This window comes from Vombatus ursinus, unplaced genomic scaffold (genome assembly GCF_900497805.2).
Source record: "Vombatus ursinus unplaced genomic scaffold, bare-nosed wombat genome assembly UNPS02014832.1, whole genome shotgun sequence".
NCBI classification, from domain to species: domain Eukaryota; kingdom Metazoa; phylum Chordata; class Mammalia; order Diprotodontia; family Vombatidae; genus Vombatus; species Vombatus ursinus.
The window spans coordinates 2,726,084-2,739,528 of NW_020954610.1; the positions used below are offsets into that span (position 1 = coordinate 2,726,084).

Here is a 13,445-nt window from a genome sequence, read left to right on the forward strand (position 1 = left end):
AGGCCTTTTCTGACCCCACTTCCCCAACTATTAGTACCATCTGCTCTAAAATTACCTTCCATCTGCTCTATTTTTTATCTTCCAATTTATATGTAACCCCTCTCTCAGATTCCAGGCTCACTTATCCCAACCCCATTCATGCTGGCAGGTTGGGTCCTCAAAGAGATGGTTGCTGCTACTACTTAGGATTCTTGAGGTAACCCTGTAGATGGCTATCCTCCCAGCCCTAGCTGATGAGACCCCAGCAGTGTGTTTTCCCTTAATAATCAGCCTGTAGACTTGGTGCTTTAGCAAAGGCATTCACTCAGGTGGCACTAAGAGTTATAAAATATTTCCCCTTGCACCAACAGGGGAATACAGAACTCATAGCTTGAAGAGTGGCCTTAAACTCAGAGAACAGTGGTAATGAGGCCCACTTACAGGAAACATATGTAGCCAAGGTAACTCACATGTTCAGAATTGCAAGGTTTTGATGTCTTCTCTTTCTCTGGAGGGTTCTTATGAAGTTAGTTGTGGGGTGTGATATTATTGATATCAAGTCACTCCACTACTCAACGGGTTATTACCTCATGAGGTACAGTGTCTCCACTGGACAGACAGTGTCTCCACTGGGCATGCTTCTTGTAAGATATAGTATCTTGGCCGGAAAGTTCAGTCTGCTGTTGAGATAGATCAATCAGATTGTTTAGCTTTTGCTCTGACTCCTTGCTGGGCTTGACTACTATTGAATTGGGTCCATCAGGCCACTCTGTCACTAGGCAGCAGCTGCCAGACAGTGCCAGGCAGGCTGTGCTGCCAGTGGGATGTTATTGCTCAACTGGACTGGACAGATCATTTGGTTTCTGGGCTCTTTGCAGGGTACTATATCTCTTCTGGGTAGATCGATCCACTGGACTTGGGCTTATTCTTTGACAGGCAGCTGCAGTCTTTTTCTGCTTTCAGCCACTGACTTGGCTGGATGGTATTGGGTTCTCTTTAGCTGGGTGTATTATGGTGTTCTTTTCAAATGGAGTTCTATAATGATCTCTCAGTTAAGGCAAGTATCTTTATCTTAAGATTTGCTGGAGTTCTTTCCTTTGACTCCCTCAGAGTCTCCACTCTGAGGTTGTTATCTCAGGAATGGAGGTCAGAGAGGAATGGAGGTCTGAAAAGCAACTTTCCTCTGTAAGGCCCTCACTCTACCTTGCCTTAGGTCCACAGTCTCAGTTTAGTCCATTCCTTTTTCCATACTCCTTGGGGATTTTATTCAGAAGAGTAGCTAGAGACCTAGCTATAAATGTAGTTAATGCCCTGGAGGCAAGTCCCTTAACTCAGTGGCCTCTGTATATGGAATTGAGCTATTCAATCCTCAGCCCCTTTCTTGGGTGAAAAATACCCATTTTGAATCAGAAGGCCTTTCTTGTGTTTTAGCCCCTTCTGACCTCTAGCTAGGAGTGTTTTGGACAGAGAAGACATAGTAAATGATAATTGGATTTACTGGCTGATTAATAGGCTTGTCCATATTAACAGGGAGCAGTGGGGCCTCATGTGAAGCATCATGGCATAAGTGGCATGGTGAGATGTGAGACTAGGCCAGATGAGGGGAAAAGTCTAGAATCACAGGGTGAGGATGACTTTCAGTTCTAGATAGAGATGGAAGCTCTAGTGCAAATGGCACTGCATGGAGACATCCAAGAGGTGGCTTGGTAGGCCTGAAACTAGACAAAATGGAAGTTTACCAACCAGAGCCAAGGACTCAAGACTAGAACTTTCACTTCTGGATACAACTAATATGCCAGTTCTTTTTTTTTGTTTGTTTGGTTTTTTGTTGTTCTGTTTTTTGTTTTTGTTTTTTTTTTTTTTTAGTGAGGCAATTGGGGTTAAGTGACTTGTCCAGAGTCACACAGCTAGGAAGTATTATGTGTCTGAGGCCAGATTTGAACTCAGGTCCTCCTGACTCCAGGGCTGGTGCTCTACCCACTGCACCACCTAGCTGCCCCCCCAATTCTTCCTACTAGAAGAATCAAACTACATAAATATTGATATTCTCATAATTTAAAAAGACAAAAGATAAAAGAATATTATAGCTAATTGGAAGGACAGCTTACTATTTTTCCTTTTTTTTTTATATCTGAAGGCAATAAGAAATATTTTGTGGGGTGACCAAGAGGTCATCTTGATCAGTGTTTGTGTTGAGCATAGGCAAAAAGATTATCATGAACATAATTTAATTATAATGTATTTCTAGTATCTGTGGAAAATGATAAAGAATTAGGAAACTTGATAAATAACTTGAGATCATCCAAACTATGTCAGTTTGTACAGAGTTCCTAGGTACGGGGGAGGATGCTGAGAAATGTTGGGAAAACATGGTTCAGGATTTTAAGAAAAAAACAATAGCATATAGAATACTCAGAAATCTCATGTCTGTATATCAGAAATATTTTCTTTAAGAAAAGAATCAGAAGCTACTGGATTTAGCAAGCATAGTGCAGTATCATAAAAAAAATTAATTTGGCTCTATCTTAACAGATAGGAATTGACTAATAATTAATGGAAGTCATTTCCAAATGTGCTTCACTATGCAGTCCAGAACATTGTCTAGTTTGAGGAAATGTTAAAATCAACAACAACATAGAAGAGAGGATAAATATGAGATGAAGATATAGCATGCAATAATAATAGATCTAACTTGACAGTCAAAAAAAAACTATTGATACTGAAAAATAAGGAAGTAGATAAAGAAAAAGACATAAATGGCAGAGTATAGCCATTTCATTAGGATGTTTAATCAATGTTAAATCATTTGCCAGAATAAAGAGGCTAGAAGATCCCACAGACCCTCTCAGCAAATGGAAAAACATGGAAGCCAAGGGCCTCTGGTTTAGAATAGACATTAATTTGCAAAAATCTGGTGGAGGATAATATGGGAGGTAATAATAATGGTAACCAGCATTTATATAGTGCTTCAAGGTTTGCAAAGCACTTTGCTTATATTATCTAATTTTATCCTCACAACAACTCTGAGAGGTGAATGCTATTGTTATCCCCATTTTACAGTTGGGGAAACAGAGTCAAAATGACTTGATTACACAACCAGTTAAGTGTGTGAGGGCAGGATTGGAACTTAGATCTTCCTGACTCTAGGCTGTGTCCAATATGCCACCCCATCACCAAGATAGTAAGTTATTTTGCTTAATAAAACAGCAGAGAAGAGCAGAGGGAAAAATAAGTGCAGAAAGTTTGATGTGAGAAGAGTGAAGCCATATTAGCCTCAGACCATTTTAAAGATAAAAGGAAGGCAACAGACAATTAAAAAATTGAACAAATTTATTGACATTTATATGACAAGCGATTTTCACCATTGATGATAGTTGAATTACTATCTTTGGACTTGGATATCTCACTTCTTCCCTATATAGAGGAAGTGAAAATGGCACCAAAGGATTTATTAATCATTCAACAAACACTTGCTAAGTGTTCGCAGTGTGTTAAGTTCCGGGAATACAAATGTGAAATGAAATAGCCTTTGCTGTCAAGGAGCTTACATTCTATGATCATGGGACCTGGGGTAGGGGTAGGGAGGGTGGCACAACCTATGTAAAAATGAATAAATACAAACTATATACAAAGGAATTTTGGGTGAAGGAGAAGGTCCTAATACCTCAAGAGATCAGGAGAGGCTTTATCTAGGAAGTGGCCCTTGGGCTGAGACATGAAGGAAGCTAGGGATTGCAGGAGGCAAGGAGTAGGTAGGAGTCCATTCCTGCTATAAGTACAAAGTCTGGAGGCAGGAGATGGAATAGTATGGATGGGGAACAACAAAGAAGCCATTATAGCAAGAACATAAAGCACATAGGGGGAGTAATAGAAAATCAGCCTGGAAAGGTAGGTGGGAGCCAGATTGTAAAGGGCTTTTAGTGCCAAGTACAGGAGTTTTATTCTAGAAGCAATAGGGAGTCATTGAAACTTCTTAAGCATGGAAATGACACAGCTTTTGATGACTGATAGAAGATGGATTGAAGAGGGGAAAGATATTGATTAGGGAAAACAATGAGGATATTGCAGTAGTCTAGAGGAAAGGTGAGGAAGGACACCCATAGAGGTGGGGGTGGGACATAGAATTTCCAGCAAAGGAGACAAAGAGTGGACAGATAGGTAGGGAGGAGAACCAGGAAAGAGCATTGTTATGAAAACCCAGGTACATGATTGAGTAAATGATCCTTTGAATGGTGCAGAGAATACAAGAACTTGCTATGTTTATTATTTATTGATTTACAAAAACAGCCTTTGACTCAGTAGAACAAATGTAGTCTTTCATTCGATAAGATATCTTCGTGCATATATAGGATCATACAAGATTCTTTGATATATTTAACAACAAAGATAACTTTGTTCTATGATACTCTGATTATCAATTTTAGGCAAAGCATAAAACAAGGAGAAGTTATGTTTATCAAACTTGTTCACCCTTGTCATGGAAGATGTCTAGCCTACAGTTCAAATGGAAAAGAGTTTCCCTTAGATAGTGAAGCTCTCTAAACGCTTATGTTCACAGATAACATTGTGCTGATTTCATCATGTCTCCTAAATCAACTTCACATCTCAAAAGAGTTCAGCCTAACAATTCATATAGGAAAAACCAAGTAAATTAAGAACACCCATTTTCCAGGTTATGATATGTAATTAGATGGAACCACTCATTAAGTTAGTCTATCAGTACATATATTTTGGCAGGCTTGGCAGATGGGCTATGAGCTATGCCCAGAATTGAATAGGAGGAAGGCAATGGTTTGGATTACATTTGGGAGATTGTGCAGTACGTTCAACGATTGCAGACTGCTCCCCAAAACAAAACAACTCATCGTTTTTAACCATTGTTCTCTCACATCTGACATTCTCCAGCTAAAAATCATAGAATATAACAATCTTTGGAGAACCAAATTTGTGGATGACCCAAAGGGCAGTGGAGACATGTGGTGGGTGTAAATGGAATATAGCATATTATTGATGTTGTCCTGTGCACAAAATGTGTCATAAAGGGTTTTCATTCAGAATAATTATGATTGGAAAAGGATGTGGGCTGGTTATAGAGTTATAACTATATAGTTATATAGTGATCATGTGTGGCTACATAGCTGAAGTTCTTCCCTAGTACTTCCCAGAGTACTAGTTCCCTGCTTGATGGATCAATTTTTGGAGCCTTGGTGGAAACCATCAGTGTGGAGCCAAACACTATCATGGTTTTTTTTTTGTTGTTGTTGTCGTTGGTCAGTGGTTTTTCAGCTGTGTCTTACTCTTTGTGAACCCTTTGAAATATTCTTGGCAAAAATACTGGAGTGGTTTGCTGTTTCCTTCTCCAGCTCATCTTACAGATGAGGAAACTCAGGCAGAGTTAAGTGACTTGCCCAGGGTCACAAAGCTAGTAAGGGTCTGAGGCCAGATTTGAACCAGGAAGATGAGTTTTCCTGACTCCACACCTGGCACTCTGTCCACTGTGCCACTTAGCTGCCAGCCACTATCATGGCTCCTTCCCTGAATTAAAATAACACAAGAGTTATGGTGGAAACTTCTGACTTTCCAGTGGCTCATGGGCACTTTATCTGTATCTTGCTCATGGGTCTTATTATCAACCTACAGATTTAAGTTAAGTAAGTAAGAAGTAGTTCCTTTCCAAAATAAGATTGGAGATCTGTGCTAGCATCAATTTATAAGCCTTAATATATCCAAATACATTCTTTCATCTGAATTTTTATAACTTTTCTGTGTAAGTTACAGCCAAAGTTCATTTAATCATGTTCAGGATATTTGAAAACGAAAATATTGTTTCTCCTGTAAGGCTCTATACCAATCATTGTACGAAGCTGACAATCATACGTTATATTCAGCCCTTGAAGGCATTACTAGCAGAGATTACAAGTTCTGGAATATCTACCTAACAATGATAATAATAATAATAACCATTGAGATTGATAGAGTGTCTTACAGGGTTCGCAAAGTAGTTTGTTACCTTATTTACATCTCACGACAACCCCGAGACAGGTTCAATAAGTATTATCTCCTTTTTACAGATGAGGAAACTTAGGTACAGAGATGATAAATGTCTTACCCAGGGTCATACAAACAGTCTCAGGGTTTTAACTCAGATCTTTCATTCTTCAAGTCTGAAACCTTATCCTTCTGCCACATTACCTCTCCAGCTAGAAAGAGTTTGTCATCCAAGGACTGCACTAGCTAAACTTGCATAGACTGATCACCAGAAAATTGACCAGGAGGTAATGACTTTTTTGGGGGCTATAGCAACTCTTGAAGACATCAACTAATAATGTGTGTCAGGGCTTCTAGTCTACTGTAGAGGAGGGAATACCAACCTTGATGAAACTGCACATATCTTTGAAATACGGAATTAAAGTATTGATCACCACTAAAAGTTGATTTATATTTTTCACTTAAGGAACTAAAACTTCACTTTTACTGTGCATTTCAAATTGAGTAAAGGTAGAATCCCCTTTTATTATATAAAAATTGTTAATGTTAGAAAATTAATAGGATATAAAGTGCTAGTAACAATTTTGCCACATTTAGCTACAATTGACATACAAAGGCTTATAATAAAAAATAACAAAACACTCTAAAATTAGTAACTAACTGCTGTTAGAATGTTTTTAACTTACGTGTTTAAAATTGTAATTGTAACCATGTGTTTACAATTTGTGCATTTAATTTTGTAAAGTTTAAATTTTGTTTCCTTTAAAATACATCCTTTTCCCCCTCAAATGTCTAACTGTTGCTAATTATGAGCTATTCTTGTAATACTTTAACAGTATTCCCAATTTTTTTTATGGTAGTACCTATGTTGGATGGGTTGTCTTACAAAATTCAGGACTATTGTCCAGTAATAAAATTTATAATGAATCTTGACTGAAAACTAGTGGTTCTTAAAATTCTTTTACTTTTTAAAGTGATTGTTGGTGCCAAGGAATGTTCAGTGGAGAATGCAGATGAAGTGATGAGTCTTTTGGAAATGGGTAATGCAGCTCGTCATACAGGTACTACGCAAATGAATGAGCACTCTAGTCGATCTCATGCTGTTTTCACTATCAGCATTAGCCAACAGGATTTTACACCATGTCGGAAAAGTATGGAAATGGCTCAAGATGTATCTCAGCAGTCTACTCGACAAATTGTTTCAAAATTCCATTTTGTGGACCTGGCTGGATCAGAAAGAGCAACTAAAACTGGGAATACAGGAGAACGATTCAAAGAATCCATTCAGATCAACAGTGGGTTACTGGCTCTAGGAAATGTAATAAGTGCTCTTGGAGACCCACGCAAGAAGGGTACACACATCCCATATAGGGATGCTAAAATTACCAGAATCCTAAAAGATTCTCTGGGAGGCAATGCTAAGACTGTTATGATAACGTGTATCAGCCCATCATCCTCTGATTTTGATGAATCTTTAAATTCTCTCAAATATGCTAACCGAGCACGGAACATCAGAAATAAACCCATTGTAAACTACAACCCTGACTGGGACAGGATGGATGAGATGGAATTTGAGATAAAACTGCTTCGAGAAGCTTTGCAGAGTCAACAAGCCAGTTCCCTGAGCCAGACTACCCAGCTATCCCAGGATGGGAACAAAGATAAGAGTCGGATCCATTCTCTTGAAGAGCAAGTAGCCCAGCTTCAAGGCGAGTGTTTTGGTTACCAAAATTGTATTGAGGAGGCCTTCACATTCCTGGCTGACCTAAAAGATGTTGTTAACTTAACACAAAGTCAACAGCACAGATTACAAGAATGGTTCAACATGACCCAGGAGATGAAGAAGGACATTTCTAACCCATTCAAAAGTAACCAAGCAATTGGCCATGTCCAAGATGGACCACACCACATTACAGTTCTCCAGCTGAAAAGGGAACTTAAAAAATGCCAGGTATTTAGATATAACCTTAAAGACTAAATTGAAATGAAAAATTCTGAGAATATTTTAGAAAATTTTAGAGACTTTAAAGGACCATGAGAAAATCTTACCATTTTTTGTTTTCTTCTTCCTTTCCCATTAACTCTTTCCCTTCCAGTCTTCTCTTTATTCCTATTTATTAGCCTGCTCTGCAAAAGAAATATGTATTTTTTTATATTTAAGAGTTTTATATACTCTGTACTTAGTTCATAGGGCAATTAAGTGGTTCATTTAAAAAATTTTTTGTCTTGTAGTTAAAAATACCCTGGAACTGAATATATATATATATATTTTTTTTTCTTTTTTTCTTCTTCTTTTTTTTTCTTTTGCTTGTGTGGCCTGCAACAAGGTATGTTCCCCCCTCTCCACTGGGGCTAAGTGATCCTTTAAAGAAAAAAGATTCCTCACTCCTGCATTACATATAAATATATATATTTATAGTAAAAAACAAGATAAGAAAATTCAGCATTTTAGCTCGATATGGCACATATGGCAGTAAGTCGTATATGTCTAAATGTAGCATTGTCTTAAAATAGGAGAGGCAGGATGACACTGTGGTTAGAAAGCTGACCTAGAAGTTAGTAAGATGTGGGTTCAAGTCTCACCTGGTACATGGATTGGCTCTGGGACCCTGGGCAAGCCCCAGGCAGCTCTGCAAGATTATCAAGTTGTAGCAGAGGTGCCTCTGTTCATTATAGGAAAGTTTTCACTGAGGGTTCCCTCCAATGAAATCAATGAAGTCCAGTCCAAAAAAAAGAGTCTTAAATGCTATACCTCTGCTTCTCAAACAAATTTGCAGCATTGTCTGGGTTTTTAATATTAGTATTTATTTATTACTATTGTTGTAGTAAATTCTTGATTTACTCTGTAGCTGTCATATAGACTTTTTTTTTTAAGGCAATTGGGGTTAAATGACTTGCCTAGGGTCACACAACTAGTAAGTGTCAAGTGTTTGGTCTGAGGTCATATTTGAACTCAGGTCCTCCTGACTTCAGGGCCAGTGCTCTATGCACTGCGCCACCTAGCTGCCCCATATAGACTTAGGCCAAGGGCCCAGGGAGACTGAACCACCTCCATAGGCAGAAAGGGAAAAGAGAATTACTAGAGCATGGAAGTAGTGAATTTGGGATATGCATGTAGATGAGGAAGAGTTTTTTCCTTTGGGCTTCCAAAATGACTGTAATCTAAAGTCCATAAAGTTCATATGCAAGGGGAGGAGTAACTTTCCCTTTCTGCCTGTGGTTAAACTTGCTCTCCATCTATTTTTTGTATCCTAGATTTATGAATAGTTATAAACAAACTGTGGCACCTTCCATTTTAAATAAAAATTTATTAAATCTCTCCCCCCCCAGCACATAAAGAACTGCGCTATCATGAGAGATCTGCAAAAATTAGATAAGTTAAAAAATTCTATTTCCTCTTGGAATTCACAATATAGTAGAAAGCTGTGACACAGAAACTTACAACTCAAAACCAAAAGCATATATGATGATTTCACACCAGAGGCCGACACCAAGTGCTTTGTGAGGTCTGATTGATGGTTGAATAGGATTGATGCTAATTGGGGGACTGGGAAAGATGTCATAGAAGAGCTGCATTTTAAGCTGGCCCTGAGTTACCTAAAGTTATTCTTTAGTTTTATGCAGTATACATCTCTTTACTTCTCCCTTTTCTCTCTTTTCTGTTTTTTGTTTTTCCTTTTTTCTCCCTGTTTACTTTCTGATACTTTTTAGATGTAAAAAATTTAGTACTAAGCTGAAAACATTGATGGACCTCCATCCTAAGAATTAATTACTATAGTGGTAGTTTTGATGAAACTACAGGATACCTGGGAAGACTCTAGGCAAGGTAAATGTTGGGAGAAGGACAAAAGATAATAGCTGCCTTCTTATCCTTGGGACTCAGAATCAGACACCAGGCAAAGGTTTACTTCTTTGATTGGAAAGCTCCTGTGAATTACCACCAAGGGAGCTGGGACTGCTTTCTTTTATGACAGTGATCTTCTTTTTATTCCTTAATTCTTCACACCCCAATACTTATAACTTTGTCAGGTATCATCAGAATTCTGACTTGAGCTACTATAAAATTTCCATTTTTCTGCTGAGGTGAAAATTTTAAAGGAAGTGTGATTCCAGCAGGATTTTTATTGAAGAGATGATAGGGATTCAGACATTATTGACCAGAATGGCTTCTTTTAGAAATTGGCAAAATGTGTTACAGCCTTTTAGTTCATATTAGATTTCTAAAATATCCTAATTGGAAAAGAGCTTGGGAGCTTAGTCAAAACTGTTCTATGCTGCTAAGGCATTTTGCCTGCAACTTTTAGGAAATTAGGGGTTATGTCTAAAGGCATCCTAAAATGAAAGTTGTCTTTTAGTGAATAAGTTAAACAAAATATCAATGTATATAATATAGCATGAAAAATGGAAAAATATGTAGAACTGGAAGAGCAAATAGATTAAATCCATTAATAAATAGATGGAGATATTCAAACTAAGTTGAATCAGTAGCTTATATATTTAGGATTTTGCTCAATACTCTTTGTTGTTAGTTTTCTATAAGACATACATAGTATGTGTGAGTTTTAAAAATATATTCTTCATTTTATAATGTAGTAGATGGAGCCCTGGACTTAAGTCAGGAGATCTGAGTTCTAGTCCTTCCTCAGGAACTTGCTGGCTCTGGGATCTCAAAGCCTTAGTTTCCTCATCTGTAAGATGAGAATAATACTTGCACTACCCACCTTACTTTAAAATGCTATATAAATTGTTTTGTTGTCGAAGCACTGAATTACCATATCAATGGTCAATGACCATCTCAGCAAACACTATAGTAATTCTAATTTTAAGTCACTTTGTAATGAAATACATTTTGACAGACGATAAACTTCTTGAAGGAAGGGAATATTTCCTTTTTGTATCTATCTATGACACAGTTCCTGGTACCTAATGAGTGCCTCATAAATGCTTGTTTAAATCAAATTGACCTCTGTAGGTTAGGGGTTCTATTTTAAAATATCTTTGAACATTTAAGGTGGATACTTGCCTGTGCATGGAAATACTATTCATGATAAAAATTACATGTGTATTTATTTCACTTCATGGTATTATTCAATGGATCATAGAATTTCAGAACTGAAAGGGGACCTTGACTTTTATCTAGTGTAACTTCTCCCTTATTTTACATATCAGGAAACTGAAGCCCATAGAATTAAAGTGATTATCGAAGGTTACAAAGCTACCTAAGTAGAAGACCTAGGAATAGAACTCCAATGTGCTCATTCTTGGTACAATGCCCTTTCTACTATATCATACTGCCTCTTGAAGAACCATGTATACACGAGAATTTTTATAGCCAATATTTTAATGTGCCAGGATAACTTATTTAAAGAATTTTGATTGTGCATGACTGCTTGTGAATCTTGTTGTAAAGTGACTATTTTATATTTTTAAAGTTTTTGCCTTTGTATTAGTAGCCCCATTCACAAACAGGCATTGGGTTAATTCTTCTATTTAATTACTAAGAAAAGGAATGCAGGGAAAAAAAAGTCCTTGAGATTTTTGAAATCTCAATTGGATTTTAACCCAAATTCTTTTTCAAGTTAAAAGTCACTGCCTAATTTTGCCCTTGAATCCCTAGACTACAGCTCTAATGAACTGCCTTCCTGTCGGTTAAATATTTTCAAGTTTTTTAAGGATGAGGCAGAGCTTGGCAGGGTTTGTAGTCTGCAGGAAAAACTGTTAGGGGGTTTGAGGGTATTGATTGAAGGGCTGGTCATGGCCTCACGCTTAGGAGAGTTAGTCTTTTCTCACCAACCCTAATCTTTTTCTTCCATTGTGACTCAATGTGTCTTAATTACTTATATCTAGTGCGCTCTAGCTGCTGATGAAGTGGTATTCAATCAGAAGGAACTAGAGTTAAAGGAATTACAGCATCAAATGCAGACAATGACACAGGAAAACAAAGAACATTTGCTGTCTTTGAAAGAGGCGCAGAAAGTGAATCGATTACAGGTATGACTTCATCATGCCAATTTAGTTGAAATAGAACATATAACTAAACTTAATGCTTATATTAGAAGATGAGTGTAAGGATAACAGCATGGTCTTAGGTCATTTCAACCTAATGTCTTTAATAACTGTTACTTTCAGAAAAATAGGGTTTGAAGAATTCTAAACACAGAATCCTAGAAGAGTTAAATGCAATAGTGGCTAAAGTTGGGAGATTTTATTTTATTTTTTAAAGTTGGAACATTTAAAAAAAAACATTTTTTAATGTTTCTTTAAAACCACATGACATACATTTTATACACATCCAATGATGGGGTTAGGCTGTGGTGGCCTATCTTTGTGATATTTTGAATGCTTTTCTTCATCTTTTCTTCCCCGAGTTTTTAAGATACTGTAATATTACTGTGTTTTGTACTATTAAATGTAAAATAACAATTCAGCCAGTCATTTTTTCTTTTAAAATATTCTCATATTTCCCTCCTTATTATATCTTATTTAACTCTCATTTTGAAAATTCCTTTACTCCTGATTAAATATTTGTACATTTGGGCTAACCTTCCGTGTACGTGGTATTTGTGAAATATTTCTGGGGTAAACAACTCCTACCCTCCTTCCTTTCCTGGTCTGTGATTTTTGATGCCTGAAATTCCTTTAATAGGATATTAAAACCTTTCACATCACAAGTGGAGCTATGTTTTAAAGTGTACATACTCTTAGGAGAGGTAGATTTGATATTAATTTAAAGCATAAATAGCTGATATCAGATCCTTTTGTGAGAATTAGTTCTAAGAAGGAAGAGGAGGGAAAGACAAAGGTATTACGTGTACAAGAGGGGGAGGAGGAGTAGGGAGTAACTAGAAGAGGGTGGCTTGGCATGGATTTCAGAAAGGAGGGTGAGTAGGGGAAGGGGTGGGGGAATCTTAACTTCATCCATCACTATTAGGTCTTTATCTTATGCCTAGCATAAATAGATCTAGTAGTTTGAATTTATTTTTTGTAATGATAATTGATATACATTGATATAATAGACATTCAGATTAAACAATGTTTTAAAATAATTGAAGAAAATGCTAAATTTTAATTTAAGATTAGTGATTTCAATCTAAGTTCATAAAGGCTTGAAATCTATGTGTTGACCCCTGGTTTGTGGATTCCAGGTTAATAACTCCTGCTCTACAGTGTCTCTTTTGGAGATTTCATCAGTTTCCAGGAACCAAGGAACCAACCATCTTTCTATATAAGACTCCCCCATTTTTTTTTATCCAGCCTTAATCTTGAACTTTAGTTCCACATTCTCAGCTGCCTGATAGATATCTCTTTCTGGATGTTTCATAGCTATTTCATACTCAGTATCTCTAAAGCAAAATTAATTATCTTCTTTTCTAAACATGCCCCTCCTCTGAATTCTCTTTTTAGCTTGAGGTTACCACTATCTTCCCAGTCTCCTGGCATTGCCCTTGATTCACCTTACCATCTCATATCTAGTTATC

General features: G+C 37.1%; 1 protein-coding gene across 4 annotated transcripts in view; it reads left to right on the forward strand.

The window, feature by feature from the left end:
• LOC114026052 (kinesin-like protein KIF27) overlaps positions 1-13,445 on the forward strand; it is a 107,548-nt gene that overhangs the window by 21,290 nt on the left and 72,813 nt on the right. For 2 of the 4 annotated variants that reach the window (XM_027839664.1, XM_027839665.1), the window contains 2 exons: positions 6,942-7,918; positions 11,815-11,958. In XM_027839664.1, coding sequence (XP_027695465.1) covers positions 6,942-7,918; positions 11,815-11,958 — 1,121 coding nt within the window. The remainder of the gene's footprint in view (positions 1-6,941; positions 7,919-11,814; positions 11,959-13,445) is intronic. The other 2 variants (XM_027839666.1, XM_027839667.1) reach the window with 2 other exon arrangements.